At 44.0% G+C, this 26247-nt stretch overlaps 1 protein-coding gene across 8 annotated transcripts; it reads right to left on the bottom strand.

Annotated features, from left to right (window-relative positions):
- Window positions 1–3648: 3648 nt before the first annotated feature.
- Slc4a9 (solute carrier family 4 member 9) lies at window positions 3649–22426 on the bottom strand. 8 transcript variants are annotated; one of them, XM_047556443.1, is made up of 22 exons: window positions 22188–22416; window positions 21732–21892; window positions 21355–21468; window positions 20734–20789; window positions 20455–20612; window positions 20094–20181; window positions 19609–19763; window positions 19107–19175; window positions 18768–18942; window positions 18488–18621; window positions 18063–18325; window positions 16700–16758; window positions 16297–16485; window positions 16062–16175; window positions 14704–14865; window positions 14374–14552; window positions 13537–13609; window positions 11947–12015; window positions 11549–11722; window positions 10838–10993; window positions 10371–10471; window positions 3649–5429 (listed from the first exon to the last, which is right to left on the bottom strand). In XM_047556443.1, the coding sequence occupies exons 1-21, from the start codon at window positions 22403–22405 to the stop codon at window positions 10418–10420; spliced, it is 2820 nt and encodes a 939-aa protein (XP_047412399.1). In that variant the 5' UTR covers window positions 22406–22416; the 3' UTR covers window positions 3649–5429; window positions 10371–10417. The 8 variants fall into 8 exon arrangements, with proteins under 8 accessions (XP_047412399.1, XP_047412406.1, XP_047412402.1 ...); XM_047556450.1 differs by lacking the exon at window positions 3649–5429 and adding an exon at window positions 7497–8358 and having other exon boundaries at window positions 22188–22426; XM_047556446.1 differs by lacking the exon at window positions 3649–5429 and adding an exon at window positions 7497–8358 and having other exon boundaries at window positions 10838–10939.
- Between the last annotated feature and the right edge of the window lie 3821 nt (window positions 22427–26247).

The raw sequence follows: 26247 nt of genomic DNA, 5'->3' as shown, positions 1-26247 counted from the left end.
ATAGAATTCAAACTTTTAAACATAGATTAAGATTTAGGAAAATTGTATCCACTACCATTGATTGACAGTTTCCCAAAAATTGATAAAATAAGTGGTGATATAACAAATGTGATTTTTTAATATTATATAATAAAATGTGTCAATATTTGGAAGACATACATAATTCAGTGAACAAAGATTTTCCAAATAACTAATGCATGATGTTACAAAATCACGCATGAATAAAAGAGTAATTCAAAGTACAAAATGGACCAATATATTTTAATTAACAGTATGAAAATTTAACAATTATGATTTCAACCTGTATCAAATTTTACAATTGTTGGATTATGGTATGATATTGAAGAGAATATTCACAATTATCTGGAAAAATATTTTTTAAATATTCAGTTTTCAACTACATAGCCATCTGAGTCTAGCATTTCTTCACATTCTTCAACCAAAACAATCTATTGCAATTGACTGAATACAGAAACAGACACAAGAATCCAGCTGTCCATTAAGTCAAATTTAAAATGTCACTCTTCTCATTAACTATTTTGTTTTGAAAAATATGTTTTTCAAGCTGAGCTTGGTGGCATACACTTGTAATCCTTGCAATTCGGGAAGCTGAGGCAAGAGGATCCCAAGTTCAAGGCCAGCCTGGGCAACTTGGAGAAACCCTAAGCAACTTAACAAGATTCTGTCTCAAAATTAAAAATAAAAAGTCTGGGAATATAGCTTAATGGCAAAATGCCCCAGGGTCAGTCTCTAATACCCAAAAATAAAAGATATATTTTTCATAAAATATGTTACTTTTGCCAGGCACAGTGGCACTTGCCTGCAATCCCAGTGGCTCAGGAGACTGAGACAGGTTAATCGTAAGTTCAAAATAAACTTCAGCAACTTAGAGAGGCCCTGAGCAACTTAGCTAGTCCCTGTCTCAAAATAAAAAATAAAACGGGCTGTGGATGTGTCTAGTGGCTAAGTGTCCCTGGGTTCAAACCCTGGTATTAAAAATAAATAAAAATAAAATATGTTACTTCTGTGCACATTTCCTAAACTAATAGATATTTTTAAAATTCCCAGTTCTACTTTCTGATACAGTGAACAACAGCTCTTTGATAATTTTTTGCTTTTGGCACTGGAGGTTGAACCCAGGGACACTTTACCACTGAGCTGTGTCGCTGGTCCTTTTTATTTGTATTTTGAGATTTTTGAGACAGGGTCTTGCTGAGTTGCTTAGGGCCCCACTAAATTGCTGAGGCTGGCCTCCAACTTCCGTCTTCCTGTCTCAGTCTCCCAAGGCATTGGGATTGTGGTGTACTCCACCATTCCTGGCATGTCTTTGATAATTTTTAAGAGTGTAAAGTAGTTCTGAGATCAAAAGTTTTCAGAACTGCAGCAGCACTCTATAGCAGTTCCATTGAAGCAGAGAAATGGAAATGATATATGGAGACTCTGCTGTGGCTTGTGTTTTGTTTGTTTGTTTGTTTGTTCCCATTCAGCCAAATCTCATCTTTTTTAGCCCAGCAATCAAAGCTTGGGAGCAGGCTGGGAATATAGCTCAGTTGGTAGAGTGCTTGCTTTGCATGCACAAGGCCCTGGGTTCAATCCCCAGCACCAAGAGAGGAAAAAAAAAAAAAAGCGTGGCAGGCCACAGTGCAACATGGTTAATTAGAACTTGGCCGATATAGGAAGGAAGGAAGGAAGGCTTAAAAAAAAAAAAAAAAAAAAGTAAAGTATAGTAACGACTACTACTTTACCACATATCTACCCCTCCACACCCACCTACCCACCCATCTCACTTTCCCTCCTAGTATTTATCCCTTTCCCCGGGTCTGAGCCCTGTCTTACCATAAGCTATTACTGAATTATTTATTAGAGATATACTCACATGGATGGGGTATAAATATGAGGATAAGGTATCTCACCATTATTTGAGTCCCCTCAGTGCCATTTACTGGTTGTATGACCTTGAGCCAAGTAACTCTTCTGGACCCTCAGTTTCGGCATCTCTAAAATGAGACTTTCCGTTCTCTGATTCCATACTCAACAAATATTAAATGAGTCCAGGCTGAAGCTAAGGACTCTGAAATTAATTTATTGTCGTTGAAAAGAACAGAGGATCTAGAGAAAGAACTCAGCTCTAGTTTGCATCACTGCACATTATCCCCTTTGGACATGGATATATTCATGGGAGGTGAACAAACATAAGTCTCTGAAAACAACCCGGAGAAACCTCCCAAGGCCATGGTTCCTCCCTTGGGTTCACTTAGCTTGTAAGTTTCTGGAGTTGGTATTGGAGAATTCCCCAGTTCTTGCCCAACAGTAGTAATTCCTTTGGTCTTGGAGGCCCTAGAGGCTTTCATTTTCTCTGTTGTGACCCTACTGATTTGATACTAGATTCTGTCCCCTACCATTTTTTTTATTTTAACAGCTTTAATAAAATAGAATTCACATATCACACAGTTCACCTACCTTTGTGATTATTATTTATTTCAATGGCTTTTATTATATTTAGAATTGTGCAATCATCCTATCTATTTTAGAATATTTTCATCACTCCTGAAATAAATCTTGCACCCCAACCCTAGGGAACCACTAGTCTACTTTTGTCCTTATAGATTTACTTATTCTGAATATTTCATGTAAATAGAATCATACAACATGTGGTCCTTTGTGATTGTCCTCATTTACTTAGAATATTTTCAAGGTCATTATTGTAGCATGAATCAGTGCTTAATTCCATTTTATGACTAATTTTCCACTATATAGATATATCATTTTATTTACCCATTCATCAGTTTGGATTGTTGAATCATTAGAGTGATTTCACTTTTTTTTTTTTTTTTTTTTTTTGGGGTGCTGGGGATCGAACCCAGGGCCTTGTGCTTACAAGGCAAGCACTCTACCAACTGAGCTATCTCCCCAGCCCCTTCACTTTTTGACTATCATAAATAATGAAACTATGATTTGTGTACAAGTTTTTATGTAGATCTAAGACCTAAGTTTTCAGTTCTCCTGGGCTTATACCTAAGAGTAGAATTACTAACTCAGATGATATGTCTAGTCTTTTAGAGAGCTCCCAGACTGTTTTCCAAAGAAGCCATACTATATTATATTCCCATCATCAGTGTATGAAGGGTTCCAGATTCTCTACATTCTTAAATATTTATTATCTTTTTTTATTATTACCATCCTAGTGGGTTCAAGTTGTATCTCATTGTGTTTTGCACTTTCATTTCCTTGATGGTTAACAATGTTGAGTATCTTTTAATGTGTTTATTGACCATGTATATATCTTCTTTGAATAAATGCCCATATCCCTTGCCCATTTGTTTTTACTTGGGCTATTTGTGTTTTTATTATCAAGTTGTGAGAGTTCTTTATATATTTTAGGTACAAGTCCCTTATCAGACATACGTTTGCAAATATTTTCTCCCATTCTTTGGTTTGTTTTTTCCACTGTTTTTTTTGTTTGTTTGTTTGTTTGTTTGTTTGTTTTGGTACCCAGGATTGAGTCCAGGGTTGCTTAACCCCTGAGCCATATCCCCAGCCCAATTTATATTTTATTTAGAGATAGGGTCTTGCTGAATTCCTTAGGGTCTTGCTAAATTGCTGAGGCTGGTTTTGAACTCATGATCCTCTTGCCTCAGCCTCCCAAGCCGCTGAGATTACCGACATGTGCCACCATGACCAGTGTTTTTTCACGTTCTTGAGTGTCATTTGCAGCAGAGAAGTTTTTAATTTTTATTAAGTTTGATTAATTTTTTTATTTTGTTGCTTGTACTTTTGTCATCATATCTAAGAAACCACTGCTAAATCCAAGGTCTTAAAGATTTATGCCTATGTTTTCTTCTAAGAGAGTGTTTTAGCCAGGTGGTGTGCCACATGCCTGTAATCCTAGCTACTCATAAGGCTGAGACAGGAGGATTGCAAATTCAAGGTCAGCTTGGAAAGCTAAGGGAAACCCTGTCTCAAAAATAAAAAGGACTGGGAATGTGTCTCAATGATAGAGCGCCCATGGGTTCAATTCCTGGTACAAATTTTTTTTTAAAAAGTGTGTTTTAGTTCTTACATTAAGGTCATTGATCCATTCTGAGTTAGTTTTTGCATATGGTGTGAAGTAGGGGTTCAACTTCATTTTTTTGCATGTGGGTATCCAGTTTTCCCAGTGTCATGTATTGAAAAGATTATCTTTTCACCATTAAATTATCTGGGCAACCATGTGAAAAATTAATTGATCGTAATCCTGAGGGTTTGTTTCCAGACTGTCAATTCTGTCCTGTTAATCTATATGTCTGCCTTATGCTACTACCACACACTGTCTTGATTATTATAGCTTTGTAGAAAGTTTTAAAATCATAAATGACAAGTTCTCCAACTTGGATTTTTATTTTCAAGCTTGTTTTGGCTACTCTGGGTTGGGCCCTACTATTTTTACCCCAAGTGACAAGACCTCGCCCACATTGCTTTTCTAAGGTATTCATTATACTAGCCTACAACCCTAATCCTCACCCTTTCTAACATCATCTTGCAGTATTCTCTCCCTCACTCTACTCTAGCTCCATGAGCCTTCATTCAGTTTTTTAAAAATATTTTTTGAATATTGATAGACATTTATTTTTATTCATTTATTTTTATGCAGTGCTGAGAATCAAACCCAGTACCTCATACGTGCTAGGGAAGTACTCTACCACTAAGCCACAACCCAGGCCCTCATTCAGTTTCTTAAACATTCTAAAATTCTCACTGACTTAAAGACTTTGAAAGACATATTCCTTTGCCCATGAATGCTTCCCCTCCACATCCTCTCCCCTATTACCAAGTCTGACTCATTTTTGTCATTCAGGTCTCTGCTCAAATGTTATTTTCTCAAAGAGGCCCTTATCATTCCCTATATTAAAATAGCCACCACCAAGGCCTTCCTCACTATCACATTAACCTGGAGTACTACATTCATCACTGTCCAATATTATCTTGTGTATATATTGTTATTTATTTTGTATTCCCTACTAGAATGGAAACTCTAGGAGAGTAAACATCTTGTCTTATTTGCCATTGAAATCCTACACATAAAACACTGCCTGACATATAATAGAGTTTTGTTGTTGTTGTTGTTGTTTTGTTTTTTTTTAATTGGTTTTTGTTTTTGTTTTATTTTTTGTTTGTTTGTTTGGTACCCAGGATTGAACCCCACGGGGCTTAACCACTGACCGACATCCTCAGCCCTTTTTTATATATTTTTTAGAGATAGGGTCTTGCTGAGTTGCTGAGGATGGCTTTGAACTCACAATCAGCCTGCCTTAGCCTCATGAGCTGCGGGGATTACAAGTGTGGGCCACCACGCTTGGCTGTATAATAGGTATTTAACACATATTTGCTGAATGAATGCAAGGATGAATGATCAGTGAATCCTTGGACAGTCCTTGGGTAGAATTTAGCACCTGGAAGAGAGGTAAAGAACACAAGCAATAGTAAGTGCTGCGTAGATGTGGGGAAAAAGGCACACTCATACATTGCTGGTGGAGTTGCAAATTGGTGCAGCCACCCTGGAAAGCTGTATGGAGATTCCTCAGAAAACTTGGAATGGACCCATCATTTGACCCAGCTATCCCACTCCTAGGCCTATACCCAAAGGACTTAAAATCAGCATACTACAGTGATGCAGCCACATCAATGTTGATAGCAGCTCAATTCACAATAGCTAGATTGTGGAACCAACCTAGATGTCCTTCAATTGATGAATGGATAAAGAAACTGTGGTATATATACACAATGAAATATTACTCAGCTATAAAGAAGAATAAAGTGATGGCATTTGCTGGTAAATGGATGAAGTTGGAAAATATCACTCTAAGTGAAATAGGCCAAGCCCAAAAAACCAAAGACCAAATGTTTTCTCTGATAAGTGCATGACAATATATAATGAGGGGGGACGGCAGGGGGAAGAGAAGAATGAAGGAACTTTGGATGGTGTAGAGAAAAATGGGGTGGAAGGAGATGGAGGACAGAAAGATAGTAGAATGAAACAGACAGTACTACCCTATGTATATGTATCATTACATGAATGGTGTGACTCTACATTGTGTATAACCATAGAAATGAAAAGTTGTACCCCATTTGTGTATAATGAATCAAAATACAGTCTGTAAAAATAAGAAAGATTTTAATAAAAAAAAAAAAAAGGCAGTAATTGACCCTGAAACCAGAATTGCTTCCCTGGTTCTCACCTTTTCCTCTCATTTTGCATGAGTCAGCAAGTCCTTCCTCTTTTCATTCAAAGATTTGCCCAAACTCTCCTCCTAATGTCTAACTACGTTCAAGAATTAGGTTCAGAAACATTTATGCCCTGAGGTATATTAATTTGATAGGTCAAGCAAAATAAAAGAATCATGAAATATGTAAAACATTTTGAACAGTATAATTAATAGTATAGCCTAATAGAATTGGATAGACTATCATGCCTAACAATTAAGAGAGTATTCTTTTTAAGTACCCATGGAATATTTACAAAAATTGACCATATACCAGGTCATAAAGTTAGCCTCAAAAGTCTCTAAATGCAATTAAATTAGAAATTAGTTACAAAAAAAGATAACTAGGGGGAAATTATATTTGAAAAATTTTTAAATGCACTTTCAATAACTTGTGGATCAAAGAAAAAAATCATAAAAGAAATCAGAAAATACTTAGAAATAGGTGTTGAGAATATGATGTATCAAAACTATGGGATGTAATTAAAGTAGTACTTAGGAGGAAATTTATGACAGCAATTCTTAAATTAGGATGCTTCCTAATTAGGCTCAAAATAGGAGCTAAGAAGTTAGAAGAACAACAGAAAAAAACTAAAGAAAATAGAAAGAAGTGAATAACAAAGAAAAGAACGAAAATTAATGAGAAAACATTCAACAGAGATCAATAATGTGAAAAGTTATTTGAAAAGACTTAAATAAACTAACTTGAGGGCTGGGGTTGTGGCTCAGTGGTAGAGCACTTGCCTCGAATGTGTGAGGCACTGGGTTTGATCCTCAGCACCACATATAAATAAATAAATAAATAGTCCATTAACAACAAAAAAAATCTAAAAAAATTAAAAAAATACTAACTTGAGACAAGAATAATCAAGAGAACGAACAAATAACATTAGAAATGGTAAGAGAACCACAGCTAAATGCACCACAGAGATTAAGCAAAGGTTATTAAAATAACTTTATGCCAATAAATATGAGAACTAAGATAAAATTAATAAATTTCAGGACTAGGGATTTAGCTCAGTAAGGGCCCCAAGTTCAATCCACAGCACCACAAATGGGAAAAAAAAAAAAAAAAACCCAGAAAAATACAGTGCATCAAAACTGACTGAAGAAGAAATAAAGAATCTGAGAATTAAAGAATTTGAATCAATTTAAACTTTCCAGAGATGAAGCACTAGAGCCCATTGACTTCACCAGTGACTTCACTGACTCCATAGAAAACTGGATAATTGAATTGTTGTGGAGTCTTACAATGGGGTACTACATAGCAACAAAATGAACAAACTACAGATACGTGCATCCTCTTGATTGATTCAAACAACACTGAATGAAAGAAGTTATCTCAGAAGAATTCCACACTATGATTCCATTTATATAACATTCAAAAGTAGGTAAATGATAAATATGTAAGGGTACATAAAGAGGAGTTAAAACTCTTTTAAAAAGTGATAGAATGATTACCATCAAATGTAGGATAGTGTGACCCAGAAGTGGGTATGCAGTCTGGGAAGGACATAGAGACTTCTAAGGTACTAGAAATATTCTGTTTCTTAACCTGAGTGTTAGATATACAGGTGTTCTTTTCATGTTATTCTTTGATTCCACTCCTAGCTACATACTCTGGAGAAATGCTTGCACTTGAAGAAGACTTTTCATGTGTCAGGGGTTGGGGGAGAAAGGAAAATCTTTTTTAATTTATAAGATTATTCATTCTATGCAGATGACAGGATGGGGTAGTTAGAAGTTACTGACATGGAGAAATGCCAAATGCATATTAAGTGAAACACGTTGCAGAACTTTACAGTATACTATTTTTAATAAAAATTAGTAATGTGTCCATTGAAATAAATCTGAACAACAGACACCAAAATGTGAACCATGATTATATCTAAGATGATTTCCATTTCGAAATTATACAGTTCTACAATGTTTTGAGATTTTTCTAGTTACCTCATTTACTTTTGTGGTCAACAAAACAATAAGAAAGATTATTTTTATATGTGTAAAAGAGTGTTTCAAACTGGGCGTGGTGGCGCACAGTCTGTAATTCCAGTGACTCAGGAAGCAGGCAGGAGGATGACAAGTTGGAGGCCAATGTCAGCAACTTAGCGGCGAGACCCTGTCTCAAAATAAAATAAGTAAATAAATAAGCGGTTTCACATAAAGGAATCCTTATTCTGGAAAGAGGGACTTTTTCCTTCTTTTCTAAGTAGAAAAGATGACCTCCAGATTCTACAAATGAGGATTTGTGAGAACAGAATGTTGAAAATGGGAAGGGCTTCTGGGCTCAGGTCCCTTTAATGGGTAAAGAGTGAGTAAATGGATCTTGGTCAATCCCTCTGGCTCACCAGCCTGTCCTAAGCACCAGCAAACCTGCTTGCGCCTTTCCAGGAGATATTCATTCTATGTAGATGACAAAGAGAACCATGTAGACACATGTGTACTGGACACGGAGAAAATGTCCAATGCCTGTGGCCAACTGCTCTTCAGTCCTGCCCCATTGTTACAGATTCCCAGCTGACAGCATCTGGTAGTGAAGCCAAAGGCCAACAAATGTCCTAACTTCTGGAGTGCACACATGTGAACTGAGGAAAGAAGTGGTGAGGCCAGAGCAAGTGCTCAAGGACACAATAGGACAAAGAGAGAGCAAAGGAGTGCTAAGGGATAAGGAAAGCCCAGGAGATCTTGTTTTGGACCAGCCAGTGAATTGCCCTTTCTCCCTCTAAACCTCAATTTCCCATTGCAATTTGTGGGGGGCTTTGGGGTTCTTGGTCTTGTACAGACACAGAGAGGAGGGTGTTCTGTGGCTAAAAAGAGAGTTCATATTATCAAGGGCAAAAAATTTTAGGTTTTTGCATATGCTGTGGCTTCAGCACAGACCATTTTCCCTCCATCTTATCCTAGTTAATTTCTCTTCAGATTTCAAATTATGGACCACTTCCAGTTAGAAACTTCCCTAACTCCTACCCATCCCATCTTCACTACCTTCCAAGAAGGAGTTAAAGAGGTTTCTTTGCTCCCACAGCCTGTGCTTCCCTTATCCAGCACTATCCCACTAGCAGTTGCCTACTTGTTTGTTTGTCTGAGTATCCCACTGGGATTTTCTTTCTTTCTTTCTTTCTTTCTTTCTTTCTTTCTTTCTTTCTTTCTTTCTTATTTCTTTCTTTCTTTCTGTACTGGGGATTGAACACAGGGACACTTTACCACTGAGATACATTCCATTCCCGGCCCTTTTCTTTTTTTTTTTAATTTATTTACTTTTATTGTAAACAAATGGGATACATCTTGTTTCTCTGTTTGTACATGAAGTAGAGGCATACCATTTGTGTAATCATACATTTACCTAGGGTAATAGTTTTTGATTTATTATGTTATTTCCTTCCCCCCACCCTTCCCGCCCCTCTTTTCTCTCTATACAGTCCCTCCTTCCTCCATTTTTGCCCCCCTCCTATCCCCCCGTCCTTTTCATTCTTTTTATTTTTTGTTTTGACACGGGAGAGGGTGGGGAGGCGAGTCTCCCTAAATTGCCGAGGCTGGCCTGGAACTGGGGATCCTCCTGCTCCCACTGGGATTTAAGCTTCCTGAAGACAGGGACTATGATTGCCTACTTGCCACTCTATCTCTAGTTCCCAGATACTCTGTGATAGGCTTGTTTAATTTTAAAAAAAAATTTTTTTTAATCCGAAAATTGTATATGTATGAATAAAGCGAATGACATAGAGGGTCCCTCCACTTGTCTGGAGTGTGGCTCACAGCCGCCTACAGGCGGAGCCTCCTGGGTAAGGTTAAGGAGTATGGGCTTTATCCTCCCTGGCTCTCCTTTCGGTTCTTTTGTCATTGGAGCCTTCCCTCGCATCCTCTGCCCCTTCCACCTCCACATCCCACATGGTGTGAGCTTGATCTCCCTCTACTGGCCAGACTTCGGAACTGCGTGAAATCAAGCCCATGTCCTCTTGCCTGTTTTGTCCTTCTCTTTAGGGATACCCTTCTTCTTCTTCCCCACCCTAGAGCTCATAAGGTACTGGAGTATGAAAAGAACACAGGACTGGTCAGGACAGGATATTTCCAAGGCCTGAGGCCTCATCTCCCCATCCTCAATGCCAGGAGCACTTACTTGCCTCACATCCTCACCTCATCCTTAGTTTCCTGAGATCTCCACTCCCAAGCTCCTACTCCAGCTAATTCACAGAGATGTTGATTTCTGGAAACTTTGGCTGATACATCAGCTCTGACTGTGGAAGAGAGATCCAAAGATGAGTTGGAAATAAAAAGAGAGAGGCAAGTAAAGAAGGGACCCAGTGACAGGATTAAACCCCAGTGATGTATATAAAAACCCAGATCAGGGTTGGAAAAGCCAGACCTTAGAACTGTGTTCCCAGACCATTCCACTCCATAGGCTCATAAACCAGGACCCCCGTCCTATGAATAAAGATTTCCCTTACTACTTCATTCTGCCTATGTCAACACAGAACTAAGGACAGTGATTGTGTCAAATCTTCAGGCTTAGTGGAGATATTAAACTTTAGGGACAGCTCCTGGACAGAGTGTGCTCTCAACTTCTGCTCCATTACCCCTGGATGACCCAGACTGGCGCTCACATCTTCACTGGCATGTCCACTGAATGGGTGCTCTGGCTCCAGCCCCTTCTCAGGAATGCTCCTCTCCTCCTCTGGCATGAGCTCATCCAGCCAGAGGAGTTCCTGTGGTGAGAAGACCCATTCCAGTGCCTTTCGGACTCCTACCAGGCCCAACAACTGCAGGAATAGAAATAAGCCCAGGGTTGTAAGCAGCAACAGCAATAACTGTAACATTTATTGAGCACTTCCTATGTGCTAGACATCGAGTATCATTTCACGGAAAATAACATGTTTCTATATATTTTATCCCCATGGTACAGAGAAAGAAACTGCCTGAAAGATTAAAACTTCTCAGAAGTTTTACAACTGGTAATTGGTCCTACTGTAAAATCCATGGCTCTTAACTTCCTCCTCTGTGTTACCCCTCACTGACTACAAAAGTGTCAGCATTGCTTTCCCCCAGGACTCCAGTTTTTTTGTTGTTGTTGTTTTTTTTTTTCCGAGTTCATAGATCAGCCCAAAGAGGTTGGGAAAGGAAATGAATCAGGCATTCTGGGACTATCCTATCTGTAAGTATCCTTCAGCCATTTTTCTTTCTCTTAAGATTTCCAACCAAGTAGAGCTAGGGCAAGTGGGAGAGGGGACAGACTTCCACTTGTGGAGGCCTTGGCACCCTCCCAGGAGCAGAGTCTCCCAGAACTCCCAGGATTGCCCATCCCTGCCCCAAATCACCATGAGGGGGAAGATGATGGCTGCAGGAGTAGATTTGATTATCCAAAGCAGACCTAGGCAGGCAAGCTGGATAGCTGTGAAGAAGTGGACTCTGCTCAGAGGTACATGCCGCAAGAGCAGCAGGTCTGGCTGATGTTTTGCTGGCATCAACAAGAGCTTCACTCTCTTCATGAACTGGAGGATGAGAGGAAAAGGAAAGCAGGGCAATCAGGTAGTCTAGAAAGTGTCCCTATTACTCCAGCCAAGTGGGTGTGGGGCAGAAGGTTCCCTTGACCTCCTCCCCATCCAGAGCCTGGCAGCCAAGTCTTTACATTCAGGAGAGGCAGTAAAACAGGACAGAAGAGGAATTGACAAGTTTAGACAAGAGTGGAGTTTCTAGGTGATTTTAATGGGCTCACCTGAATGCTGCTAAGTGCTGCCACCCCCATGTACAGGAAGATGCCATAGAGTACAGGCATTGGGATGAACTGGTAGGAAGAAGGGTAGAGCCGGTGAAGGAGTTTATCTCTACCAGCACCCAGATGCCCCATCTCAGACTCCAACCCCAGCCTCCTGCCCAGGCCTTTCCTTTCCTTTTGCATTTTGCATGCATGCCTGATCTCATGGAATCCTCACATCAGTAAGATGAGGTGAATTCTATTATTGTCTGCATTTACAGATGAGAAACTTGAATTTCAGAGAAAATAAGTAACTTGCCCATTGCCTGGCCTACCTCTCCAATCTTATCTATCACCTTCCTCTCTGTTCTGTATGTTCCCAGTATACTGGTCTCACTTCTATCACTCAGCATGCCAAGTTTGTTTCTACCCCCTTGCAAAGTTTTTTTGCGTTGCTATTCACTCCACCTAAAATGCTCTTCCATAAGACTTCTGCGTGACCAGTTCCATCTCACCACTCATACCTCATCTTATGACACCCCAGAAAGGCCTTTGGCTTTCACTGATACTACTTAATCTAAATTAGCCCTGGTACCCCCTTTTTTTTTTTTTAAGTATTAGGGATTGAACTCAGGGCACTCTACCATTGAGTACATCCCCAGCCCTTTTTATTATTTTTTATTCTGAGACAGGGTCTCACTGAGTTGCCCAGGCTGACCTCAAACTTGGGATCCTCCTCAGTCTCTGGAGTTGTGCCTGGCTTCTTGTTTTAATTGTTTAAAATCTGTATCCTCTCACCAGACTGCAAGGATGGAGACATGACCTCTTTTAACCACCATATCAACAGTACCTGGAACTATATGTTTGGCATATAGTTTATGAGAGTCACCTAGTTAGTAAGTGGATGATCCAGTCCATCTGGCTTTTTCTACTGAATCACTCTCACCCAACCTCCATGACCTTTCCCTCCCCTAACCTCTCTTGTCCTCCTGCCAATGACTCTTGTCTGACATTCTCCACACCCTCCTTAACTGTTCTACTATCTCAGCTTACTGAGCCTCTGTGCTATTACTTGATTTTTGTTTGGGTATATATTTCTGGTAGAGGGCTTAATTTCATATTGCTTTTCTATATTCCCCTGCCCTCACTTCTTTCAGGTACCTAGCAGAATGTGGCACACAACACATGGTCTATAAGTCTCTGGTAAGGGAGAAGAAAAGAGGTTTTGCCTCAAAGTTGATCTGGTGTGATGAGCAAGCCTTAGACTCAGGCTTGTTGGGGAGCTGGAGCAAGGGTAGCACTTGGACCCTAGAGGATGTTGAGATGCCCACACCCTGCTCCACTGGACAGAAAGCCTTCTGAATAAGAATTTGGGGTCTCAGATCTGAGAAACCAGTTCTCTTGGTGGGATCTTGCAAGTCACTTTACTTCTTTAACCTTTGCATTTCTAGTTTGTAAAATATATACACCTTTCAGGGTCAATGTGAGGATTAAATGAGGTCAAGTATGGAAAAAGCAATGCCTGTCACACAGTAAGCATTCAACCAGTGTCAGTTTTTGCTCTCTGTGTTATTATTACTGCACTGACCCTGATCCTGACCTAACACGTACCTTGAGCACAGGTGCCAGGAAGATGGAGACACCTGTAAGGATGAATACCACCAGGCCCGTCAACCTCTGTTCTCTGTGGGGAGAAGGAGAAATTAGCCCCAGGTCTGGGAGAGTTCAGGCTGACCAGACACCGTTGTAGACTCTGGCAGCTGGAGAAAAGTAAAAGGATCCCCCAGGTTGCCAGGCAGGTAAAGGCCTTAGCTTGGTGTGAAAAATTGATGGGCAGCAAGTGGCAGAGTACTCCAACCTGAGGTTACTAGGCCTGTCAGTTCAAGTTATAGCTGCTCTTTTCTCATTTTGATGGAAAATTAGTAATTTTTTTTGGTAAATGGACACAAAGTCTTTATTTATTTATTTTTATGCATTGCTGAGAATCGAACCCAGTGCCTCACACCTGCTAGGCAAGCACTCTCCCACTGAACCACAACCCCAGTCCCAAAATTAGCAATTTTTATACTGCCATAAAGACATTTCAGAACTTACGAAGTTAATTTCATATACTTTTAGACAGGTTGTTTTTCCAACAGTTACAGAATTGTTTTTGTAATGAGTTCCTTTGTAACATCAATCGTGTTCTACAATGAGTGAGGATTATTAGGGGGTACCTCATCCTCCATTTCAGCACTGTCTGCCTCCACCGTTAAGCCCCACCCCAGTCCCCATGCCTGAAGGAGGAAAGAAGGTCTGATTTACCCATCACAGTTCCCAGAACTCACCCATTTACCCCACTGCAGTGCTGTGGAGCACAAGATTAGAGTTTAAGCCATGTAGAAACTGTCACATACTCTGTGCCCATCTTGCCGCCCATCTCTCACTCTAGCCTCTTGAATGCCTCACCTGATGCCCAGGAAGCTGGGGGCCTCCCCAGGGGCACAGTCTCTGCTCTCTCTCCGAAGACTGTCCATGTGGGCCAGGGAGATGACAGTAGCTGAGACATACCAGGGCAACCCAAGCACTGATGTGAGCAGCATCAGCACAGCCACACAGAAGAGGTCCAGGTGGAAGCCAGCTCCCTTCTGCAGTAGTGGGGAGAAGCACAGGAGTAGCTGAAGGTAGCCATGCCTGAGGTCTCTGTCCTTTGAGGTGAAAGACTGGGGGTAGGGAGTGCCTGGATCCCACCTTAGAGCTTCTGTCCCTTGTTCTGAGACCCTACCCAGCAGGTCTTACCCGAAGTCTATATTCCTTGCGATTGAGGATGACTGCTGTGATCTGTTGGTCCATGAAGATGAGGATAGACAGCAGCAGGGCAGGCAGGGCGGCTGCCACAGTCAACCACCAGGGGTTGGCTCCAAAAGGCGACACAAGCCAGCCACGCCCAGGGAGCGTGGGCTGGGGAGGGCATTCCACAGACAGGTTGGAGAGTCTCCCAAGAGCACCTCACCGCACACCCCAACTTTGGCATTCTTCTACAACCTTCCCCCCTGCTCAAGACACTGAATGCTAGGTGGGAACAGATTGTGTGTGTCTGTGTGTGTGCACACACTTGCACACGTAATCACACATGCACATGCGTAGGAAACTGGTTCAAAGTAAATCACCCCAGTGACTTAAGGGGCCCCAGGTTGACTGGAACCAGGGACTCTGGACTTTGGATCTCAGGGACCCTGCCTCCCTGGAAGAAGAACAGTTGGTGGATAAGGCCTGCCCACACTTCTTGGTATAATATATAGAGCCCTTCTCCCTGGGCATAGCCCCCATCCAGGGTGGGGCAACTCAGGCTCAGACCTGCTATGATCTGGGGCAGGGGCAGGGCAGGGCTGGGTGTGTCTGCATTCGCTCTGATTACAAGCGTCTGTTTGAGGAGGGAGTGGCCCAGTGTTCTGAGCTACTGAGGTGACCCTAGATGGAGCCCCTCTGCTCTCCTTTCTGGGGAGTGGGGGACAGGTGGAAGGTCTCCAAATGTGCAGGCAGAGTCTAAGAATCGTGCTAAGCCTTGTCCTGCACACTGGCATGCCCTAGGGAAGGAGCTCCAGCTGTAATGAATCAGAGCAGGCAATGAGGGGTGGGGCAAAGAAGAGAGTGGGGAGTAGTGGAGTGGGCAGGGCCATGCCAAGGGTATTATCATAACAATAATGACTAACATTTACTGAGGACTGAATATGTGCCAGGAACAGTAATCAGTACTGTACACTGTGATCTTCTGTAAATTTCAAAATAACCTATAGGGTAGGAACTGTTGTTATTTATTTCCATTTTATAGATTAAGAAGTTGAGGCTTAGACATGTGCAATAATTTAGAAATGTACAGCCACGAAGTGGCAGATCTGGCTGCCCAGAACCCATCCTCCTTGACCCCTACCCTATAATGATTATCTACTGTGTACAGATTTCTATATTCACTTATGTCTGCTGCAGTACCTCATTTAATCTTCTCAACGACCATTATTATTACTATTTCTTTTTGGGGGGGATGGTGAGAAAAGAAGCTCAGAGGATGAAATGGGTAGTATTTATGCATCTTCCTTCTCCAGGTTCTGTTGACCCTGCTTTCCCCTCTGGCCCCTCCCCCTCTCCCCAGTTCTCACCTTGAACTCTCTGGGCACCATGAGCTTCGGTGTGGCTAGGCCCAGGAAGGCATCAAGGCCACAGCCCAGCAAGATGGCCAGGACTGAGGAGAAGTCACTAAGCACCTTGCGCACCTGGCCACACAGTAGATAATCAGGTTCCAGTCTGCCATCCCCCTCCTTCCACACGCTTTCTCATTCAGAAACAGGACCCAAGGCCAAGAGCAAACCTCTAACACAGAAAGGTGACACTCACCATGGAGGGGAAGAAGCGACTGGTCCTTACATGCTTGAGGGCCATGGCAAAGAGGAAGGAGGTGAGAAAGAGGAGAATGGAGACGAAGGCAATGTCTGGGACTGTATGACAACCAGGGCCACGAGGGTGGCCTCCTTGCTGGGTACATTCAGGTGGAGACAGCAAGGATGCATTGACCAGGCCTAGGTCCTGAATGAAGGGGTAGGCAACAGAGTAAGTAATCCTATTCTCCTGGAACCACTTCAAGGAAAGGGGGACCCACAGAAACATCAGGGACCCAGGATGGGAGGAGGTCTTTGATCACAGGCCTCAGTGCCCTAGATTATGTGTGGGAAGAGTCAAGAGCCACTCACAGATTTAGCTGCCACCCTTTCCTTCCCAGGCCTTCTCAGCAGTCTCTCACCATGCTTAACAGGTCATCTCTGTCTTTTGGCTTTGTTCTTGTCCATTGAGATTCATTTCCTGGGAAGCAGAGAGAACATTGAGAACCCCTGAGAACCTTCTCCAGCCCCACAAGATTCTAATCTGATGGGTCTAGATGAACCAGAGTTCTTAGCTCTGATTCCTCTGTCTGCTGACTCTATAACTGCCAACTGTGACACTACTTAAGGACACTGCCTCCTGCCCTCATTCCTTCAAATTCTCTCTCTCTGTGTACTGGGGATTGAACCCAGTGGCACTTTACCACTGAGTTTTATCCCTGGTCCTTTTAATTTTTATCTTGAAACAAGGTCTCCCTAAGCTGCTGAGGTTAACCTCAACTTGCAATCCTCCTGCTTCAGCTTCTCTACTCACTGAGATTATGGTCAAGCACCACTGCACCCAGCTGCCCCTCAAATTCTCTACTCATTTGTGACTCTGTTGGGTATCCCAGAACCAGGCCCCAGCAGTTGCTCAGCAAATGTATGTTATCTGGATGCATGAGCTGCTCCCAAATCTGTTTCTACCAGGGGACAAAACTCGTTTTGTTTGTTTGTTTGTTTATTTGTTTGTTTTTCTTTTGTTTTGTTTTGTTTTTGTACTGGGGATTAAATTTAGGGGCACTCAACCACTGAGCCACATCCCCAGCCCTTTTTTATATTTTATTTTAGAGACAGGATCTCGCTGAGTTGCTTAGGGCCTTGCTAAGTTGCTGAGGCTGGTTTTGAACTCACTATCTTCCTGCCTCGGCCTTTTGAGTCGCTGAGACAAACTGGTCTTACTCATGCATAGCACAGCCCTGGCTCAATGTTAGAGGACATTCCCTCCCCAGTCCTGGCGTTGCCTTCCACCAGGGATATACGGAGGGATATATGCAAATGTAATACTCCAAGTCTCTCCACCTGTTCAGTCACTCCCACCGGGGGGAATAACTATGATGAGTTTAGGAGATGAAGCAGGCATGCCTAGCCCTGCCTCTTTCTCTTCTGTTTCTCAGGAGAGAGCTGCCTACTTGGTGCATGTATTTAGCTCTGCTATTCTGGGGCAAGATCATCCCTGTCCAGTGCTGCCATTATCAAGTGGGTGAGTCTAATTTGCCTTCATTGTCAGGAAGCTCATTCACCCATAGGTATAACCTATGTTCTTCTATTGATGTCAGAAATAAAGACAATATTGGGTTTTCTATTGTCTTTTTTCTCAACTGATTCAGAACCATAGAGAGGAAGAATGCTGCTGGTTATCAAGTAAGAGATCAGCATTTCACTGAATTTAACCAGGAGGAACCCCTCCCCATCCCACATCCTTTCTCACCTGGTCAAGGTCCCTCCCTGTTTCCCTCAACCCACCTCCTGGGACTGGGTATTGGCAGAAGCAGCCATAAGCAGGGGACCCAGGCCTTTGGATGGGATAGGTTCGGGTCAGGTTCAGCATTTTGCCCAGGGCATCATAGATGAAGATGAGGCTGATGAGGGCACAGAAACCTTCCTCGGTGAAACGGGTGAAGTAGCGCACCAACACACTGGCCTCTGTGGCCACCAGCACCAGGCAAAAGGTGGCCACCCAGATGCCTACCCACAGGCGGAAGGGCAGGTAGTCCAGGCTGTAATCTCTGTGGGGTGAGAGATGAGCAGGGCTGTCTGCTCCCCACCTAACCCAGGTCAGGTGCCTCTCAAGCCAAGGAGACAGTTCTCACCCTTTCCTATTGACCAAGCCAGGACCACGCTGAGGCTGTGACTAGTAAAGGGCCAGTGAGATGGGAGAGGTCTCCTACCTGCTGAAAGAGAAGAGCAGGCGCTCAAAGACCAGTACTGGCCCTGTGCTGCTGAGGATGGTGAGAGGCTGGCCTGCCATTAAGCAGAAGGCAGCTCCAGCCACGGCTGTACCCAGGAAACTTTCCAGCACTCCCTGAAAGACAATGGGGGCTCAGCACAGGACCCTGGAGTCCTCTGTATAGGAGCCCAGGGAGCATCCTAAGCCCACCTGTAGTCCCAGGAGAAGGGAGTAGAAGCATGGATATCAAAGTTTGTGCCAAACCCTCTCACCCCACTCACCTGAGCACCCTCAGTGGCATCTCCCAGCAGACCCCCAAAAGTAATGGCATTAGTGACGGTGGCCAGGTAAATGTAGAGCACAGCTGAGAAACACTGGGGGTGCAGACCGTCCAAGAAATCGCTTGGGTACCACAGAGCCTTCCGTCGCACGTCCTGGGCAAGGCCCCCAAACAGCCTGCCACCCGTGGGTCATCAGTGATACAGGTTTGCACACCCTACGCCCACATTCCCACTACTTTCCCTGTGGCCAAGTGAGCCCTTCTCGTGAGCACACACCTGGGTCCCCTATGACTCCTCCCCTTCACAGGCCCCCAATCCTTCCCAACCAGCTTGCCTCACCTGCCGGTCCGCTGCAACTCTGGGCTAGGCTCATGTGATTCATGGCTGTGCCTGTCCTCTGTGTGGGCCCTGCACGGAAGGGAGAGATCCTTGGCTTCCTGCATTTGCAAGGGAAGCCTAAGGAGAAGGGGAACCCCAGGTTGTCGGAGAATCTCCAATCATTCTCAATTCCAATCTCTCAAACATTCTCATTCTCCCTCAACTTGGCCCAGAGCTGGGGGTGCCCTGCCCCCTGGTGGCAGTTGTCTTTAAGGTGAGGGGCAGGTTCAGACTGCAGAGTTGCAAGCAAAAGTCTAGGTCATCACCCCCTGTGAAAGCCAGGCCAGAGAGGCTTGGAAGATACTTGTTCAGGTTTAAAAACAAGAGAGTGATAGGGCAGAAATCAGAGTTAGATGAGCCTGACCCCAAATTCGAAGACAGGACCAGCCTCTCCTACATAGTAACTCTAGACCCTAGACTGGCCTTGAGGAAGGATCTGTAGGGAATGATGGCCCCAAAGTACCTTTTGTGCTGAAAGGGCAGGCATTTGGGCGGGGGGATCCGGGCTGTTGAGTCCCACCGACCTGGGGGAAGCACAGTCACTCTTTCTAGGAAAGCATCCAGGGCCGCCAGAAGGTCCTGAAGGTTGCTGGCCCGGCGAACTGACCACTGGAATTGCTGGGTTTAGGAGCATAGAATGGGCAGTAAATGCAGATTTTGACTCTCACATGTATTTTCATTTCTGTGTTTCTCAAAACTAGACACGCAGGTCACATAGGCAGGCAAATCATTCATGCATTCATTCATTCAATGAGTAGTAAGTGCCTTCTGTGTGCAGTACTGGGTCAGTAATGAGGCTGTGTTGGTAACCATGGAAATTTCAGTCCCCCTTCTACAGGCACAAAGTCACACTCTGCCTCATTGCTGTACTTGGTCACACATACAGAGTCCATGCATACTCACACGAGCCTATGTGTGCAGTCACACAGGTATGCCTGCCCAGCTCACCGGGTCACTGAGTAGGACAGCCGCTGCCCTACCCATTTCATGGTAACCCCTTCCATGTGTGGGGGGGCCCAGGAGGAGGCAGAAAAACCTGAAGAAGGAACCAAACCCCAGAGAGGGTCAGATGCTGCTTTCTCCTAAGGTAGTTCTGCCCACTAACACTCAGTTCTGCCCTCCCTACCAGCCCTGTACATATGCTCACTGCATGCCTGCTCTGCAGACCTGACCACTATCACCTTCCCTATCCCTACACACATCCCACACACACCTTCAGAGAACTGACCTAGAGATCCCGCACACCTTTCTCCCATAGGGGCCCTTCTTCTGAGTTCTAGGACCCCTGACTCCCTCTCAGTAGCCTCACCTGCTGGGGATGGGCACCTCAGTAAGTGGCCCCAGCACCACAGGCTCCCGTAGTCGCACAAAGGCCCCCAATGGCTGTGCCAGGAAGCCCAGTTCTCCTGCCAGCACAGCTGCTGCCTCAGCCCTTGGTGGCAGCTTCTGTATCAGGGAGTTTTGACACTGAGTATGGCACAGAGTATGAGAGGTTATTTGGGGAGGAGGATGTTGGCAAAATCTCAACTAATGAAAACTTTTAATTCCTGACTCCTCTCCCAACCCTACCCAAGGAAGGGTCACAAACCTGTTCCTTCAGGGGAACATTCTCATCATGAGAAGCCTTTCTTGGATGGGTAGATCCTACAAAAGGATTATACAGTGGTCAAGAGCACAGGCTTTGGGGGCACATCCACCAGGGCTCTCTGACCAGCCTTTCCTCTGACAAGCTATGAGAACTAGAGCACACTCTTTCCCACTCAGCCTCAGTTTTCTCATCACTAACATGGGGATAATTGTGGTACTACCTTACATGGTGGACTGTCAAGATTAAATAGGGGGCTGGAGTTGTAACTCAGTGGTAGAGCACTTGCCTGGCACATGTGAGGCACTGAGTTCGATTCTCAGCAGCACATAAAAATAAATAAATAAAGGCCTATCAACATCTAAAAAAAAATTTTTTTAAGAGATTGAATAGGGTACTTTGTGTAAAACTCCTGACACAGCACCCACCAAGTTCCTCCCTTCACAGAGCTCTATTAAGCTCCTAACCACACCTACCCCCATTTCCACCAGCTCTTGAACTTGCCCATGAGTCCGGCTGAAGTCTGAGCTAAGCCTAGGCCCCTTCTGTCTCAGGAAGGTGCAGGGACATCTTGGATTCTCCCACCCAGGGTCTTGATTGTGGGTCCAAGAAAGAGCTTCTCACCCCAACAAGGCCTGGTGCCTCTGGTCTGGATGTGATGTCGGGGTCTCTGCAACAATAAGGCCTGTAGCTGCCCTCTCAGCTCTGGGCTCAGTGATTCCACCTGGATCACCTGCTCTGGAGAACAGATGTGGGACCTGAGGTCCTTAAGAGTTTCCTGACCCCCTCCCCCATCATCCTCTCCCCACCCCCTTTCCCTTCAAGGAGTCTTAGGAAATGTAGGGACCAATGAACTTGCTCCTTCACTCTGCTTTTCCACCTTCTTGTAATGAGGGTGGATAATCGCTAGGGCGAGGTAGGGTCAGGTAGGCTCTAGAAGATTCCAAGAGTGGAGGAAATCCCAGGGAATTGGCATCTCCCTGAAAAGGATAACAGCCTACCCACGAGTTCCAGGAGACTCTGAGCTGGACAATTCAGCAGTACAAGGCCCTGGGACAGCAGGCTTCGGAGCTGCTGGAGGCTGGGCAGTGCCAGGGTGGGCACGTGGGGAGCACTCCACCGGCCTGCTCCTACCTCCAGTTTCTCCTCAAACAGCACCCACCTGTGGTAGAGGGGGATGGACAGTGTTATTTGGGAATCTCTCCACATCCAGGAGCAGGGACACAGCAAAGCCATGGAAGATAGGGCAATGGGGGTCATGGGCCTAGAGATGCCAAGTATGCCCATCCTGGAACTTGGGGGACTCAGAGCTAGACTGCAAAGGACACTGGTATTAAGAATAGTAGAATGTAAAGAGAAAAAAAAAAATATTTGAGGTTGGAAGGAGGCCCATAGGAGGAGGAAGGGGATCATGGAAGAAGTCCAGGGCCTCATAGAACTAGCCTGGGCCCACTTACCTGCCTGTTTCTCTCCACTCCAATGCCTGGGGCCAGCCCAGTAGCTCATTCAGCTGAATGAAGAGCAGAGGGTCCTTGCATATCCCCAATTCCCTGCTGTCTGTGTCTGAGGGGCCATCAGGGCTGGTGCTAGGGCCACGGCTGCTGTCCAACTCTTCTACAGGAACATTTTCATGGGCATTGGAGCTTTCAGACTCCTCCTGGTCTGGCAGTTTCATCTTAGTGAGGATCACAGAGAATCTCAAGCAGTGCAATTCTAGGGGCCCTCTGTATGGCTATATTTATAATACACTCTCACCCCCAGTTACAGCAGCACAACACAAACAGAACAAGACCTGCTAGCTCCGGAGGATACCGGGTCACCTCTTCCCCTACTTGCTTCCCCAACCCTGTTGGCATGAGAGTGTTTGTAGCCTGGCTCTCCAGAAATGCCCAAAATTAGGGCCAAAGTGTACGTGTGCATTTCCTGTGGGATCAGGTCTGACCCCACTGTGTTTTGTGTAAACGAATAGGAGTAGATGGCTAACCTAAGTCTTAAGTACTTACTCCCTCAGATGATGTTGTGCCTAGCCTGTATCACATGCAAACACCAAACATCCAGAACTGTTTGGGGTGTCAACACCATGCCCTGGGGGTCACAGACACACACATTTGGACAAAAAGGGACCTATTAAATAATTGGTCCTATAGAAACCTGGCAGGGTAAGGGAGACAACAGGCATAGAACCTGCCAATGTAATGGGCTAATGATGGAAAATAGAGGCAGATCACAAAGAACATCTGTATCTTAAATTCTTTTGTCCAATAACATCTGAAAACTCCCAATTTATTTGTGTTCTTGGGTCTTGCCCCTTTAAGTTAGCCCCAAACTGAGGATGGAGGAGACAACTAGGGTGTTTCTTGTTCATTGTTAAAAATGTAGCCTGCCTCTCCAGAAATGCACAACTTAGGGCCAAAGTGTACGTGTGCATTTCCTGTGGGATCAGGTCTGACCCCACTGTGTTTTGTGTAAACAAATAGGAGTAGATGGCTAACCTAAGTCTTAAGTACTTATTCCCTCAGATGATGGACAATGTGAACCTTTGTCAAGTACTGTTGACTCTACTTTCCAAATATACCCTAAATCCAATCACATTTCCCCACCTTTAGCATTACTACCCTGATACAAGCCGCCATTATTTCTCACCTGAGTTGTTTCAATGGCCTTCTAGCCTCTTGCGATAATTTCCCTGCTTCCACTCTTTCTGCCATGCCCAAAGTCCATCCTTCATGAGGTAGCCATAGGGGTTCTTTTAAAAGGCAATCGAGCTGGGCATGGAGGCTCATACTTGTAATTTCAGCTCAGGAGGCTGAGACTGTAGGGTCACAAGTTCAAAGCCAGCCTCAATCATTTAGCGAGGACCTAAACAACTTAGTGAGACCCTATCTCAAAATAAAAAAATAAAAAAGGGCTGAGGGATATGGCTCAATGGATAAGCACCTCAGTACCACCTTCCCCACCCAAAAAAGCAATAGCCACATTACTTTTCCACTCAAAACTCACCCATGGGGCTGGAGTTGTGGCTCAGTGGTAGCGCACTTGCCTAGCATGTGTGAGGCACTGGGTTCGATTCTCAGCACCACATATAAATAAAAGAATAAAATAAAGGTATATCAACATCTTAAAATATATATACATATATATATATATATATATATATATATATATATATATATATGTATATATATATATTTAAACTCACCCATGCATGCCCATTATTCCCAGAAGGAAAATCAAATTCATTGTTATAGCTACTAGATTCATGGTCTGGCCTCAGCCCACTTCTCTGACCACATCTCCTTCCATCCTCCCCTTGCACCCTTATTTCTAACCACTTCGGCCTTCTGTCTGTTTTCCTGCCTGAGGGCTTTGCAGTAACTATTCTCTGCAAGAAAAAAGTTCCTCCAGGTCCTCACCTGCCTAGATCCTTGTCACCTAGGTCTCTTTGTGGGTATAACCTACTCAAATACACCTTCCTTTTTCCACCCTGTCCTAAGTTGCTTTCCAAGGTCACTTTCCAGCTGTTTTATTTTCTTCCTAGCAGTTATCACTATTAGTAACTGCCTCATTTATTTGTTTATCGTTTATTGCCTGACTCTACACACAAACACACATACACTGAGATGTACAGTCCATGGAGTAAGTATCTTATCTGTCTTGGCCGCTGCGACTAGAGCAGCCTGGCACATGGAAGCTCTCAATAAATAGTGGAGAAACGCACGGAAAGGAGTGGGGCTGGGCAAGGAGTTGCGCTTCTCCTGAAGGCCACACGAGGGCGCTGCTCCCCACAACCCAAAACTCCAGAGTCGCTCCCTTAGGCCAAGTGGCGGGTGGGCTTTCCCGCCAAGACTCAGAGATAGTGAGATGGCATAGAGGGACTGAGGGAGGGATTCTTGATTCTCCTCCTTGCCCTGGCAACCGAGGATTGGTCTGGAGAGATGCAGTATGGAGAAGGCACAACAGGATGGGGAAGGGAGGAACAAACAGGCTCATCTGGATAAGTCCTCCCTCCCCGGAAACACACGCACCTTGGATAGCAGGGACTCATCCCCTGAGAAAATGAAATCCAGGTCTGGTTCAGGGAGGTCCCAGGGCAGCAATTAGAGGAGCCAGTCACTATATTACCAACTGGGCAGGGGTGCAGAGCCTGAGGGGGGAGTTGGTTTCAGTCTTAGGAGGAAATAGAAACTGACCTATGACCTACAAAGGCCTCTGGGGAACCCCTGTGACCATTCCCCTCAAGAATGTGTTCCAACCTTAGGGGCAAGTGACTCAAGGAAACCTGAGGGAGCATGGACTTATGATACCCCTCCAACACCCTCACTTCCTATCCCAACTCTTGCCAAAGTTCAGAGCACTTGTCCTTGTCCTGTGTTTCCAATTACCTTGGTTCCCAGGGCAGTCCATTGTAGTGGAGTCACCCTCTCCAGACCCCATTTGTACCTCTGGACCTGGGTGCCATGAACTGAACAGGTTGGTAAGGGGCATGAGTAGGAACCCCAGGTCCCTCCTTGGGCCCAAGTAAGGTGTGCTGTGTAGTTGAGCAGTTTTGGATGTGGACTGGAATTCAAAAGACTGGGTTCCTATTATGACTCAGTCATGGATTTATCAGGTCTGTCCTTGAGCAAAGCCCTGCTCCCTGAACCTCAGTTTTCCTATATGTACACAGAGAGAGTTAGTAGATGATTTCCAGGGTTCAAAGCATACCTTCACACAATGCACCGATCTGGGCCTTGCCGGGTAGCAGTAACTTCACAAACAGGCTACCTGTGTTTAATCTTGGTTATGGTAACTTTCTAATAAGTGGAGAGGAGAATATCTTTGCTGAACCTGAGTTTTATTATGAGCAAAAGGGAAGTAAATTATAAAAGTACCCATGGGCTGGAGTGGTAGAGCATATTCCTAGCAGGTGCAAGGCCCTGGTTCCAACCACTGCATCACAAAAAAAATAAATAAATAAAATAAAGCCCCCACTTTGTATGCTTTATTAAATAAAACAATGCATGCAAAATAGGCCTTGTACTCAGTAGACACACAAAAAGGAGGCCGTTATTGTCATTCAAATAGTCTGTAGAACAGTCACTCTAGAGTGGGGAAGAGAGGAACTTCCAGGTACTAAAATGTTATTATGTTCAACCACTATTCTGGGCACATTATTTCATGTAACTCTTACAAAAAGTTTTTAAGAAACTTTTTTTTTTTTTTTTTTTTTTAAATTTGTGTGTGGGGTGGGGATGTGCTGGGGATAGGATGGCCAGGCAAGTACTCTACCACTCACCCACACCCCAAACCCCCATTTAAAAAAAACAAACACCTATGTGAGTCTAAATAAACCTATGAGAGTTTAGATAGTCACAAGAAATTGCAAAAATTTACAGAGAGGTCACTAACTGGTACCTTTTCATCCAGCTTCTCATAATGGTAACATCTTTAATAATAATAGTACAATATTAAAACCAGAAAAGTGACATAGGTAAAATTCCCATTCAGATTTCACCAGTTTCTACATGTAGTGTGTGT

Source organism: Sciurus carolinensis, chromosome 6, assembly GCF_902686445.1.
Source record: "Sciurus carolinensis chromosome 6, mSciCar1.2, whole genome shotgun sequence".
NCBI lineage: Eukaryota > Metazoa > Chordata > Mammalia > Rodentia > Sciuridae > Sciurus > Sciurus carolinensis.
The sequence above is the reverse complement of the archived record's forward strand: the minus strand, read 5'-3'. Positions and strand labels throughout refer to the sequence as shown.

Excerpts from the sequence above, each read along its gene's own strand:
- Slc4a9 (XM_047556450.1), bottom strand. The coding sequence starts at position 22,405 with ATGAAACTGCCAGACCAGGAGGAGTCTGAAAGCTCCAATGCCCATGAA. Across the intron at positions 20,613-20,733 it reads ATGTTCCCCTGAAGGAACAG|TGTCAAAACTCCCTGATACA; the intron begins GTTTGTGACCCT and ends TGCCATACTCAG. Across the intron at positions 18,943-19,106 it reads GAGTTGCAGCGGACCGGCAG|GCTGTTTGGGGGCCTTGCCC; the intron begins GTGAGGCAAGCT and ends CACGGGTGGCAG.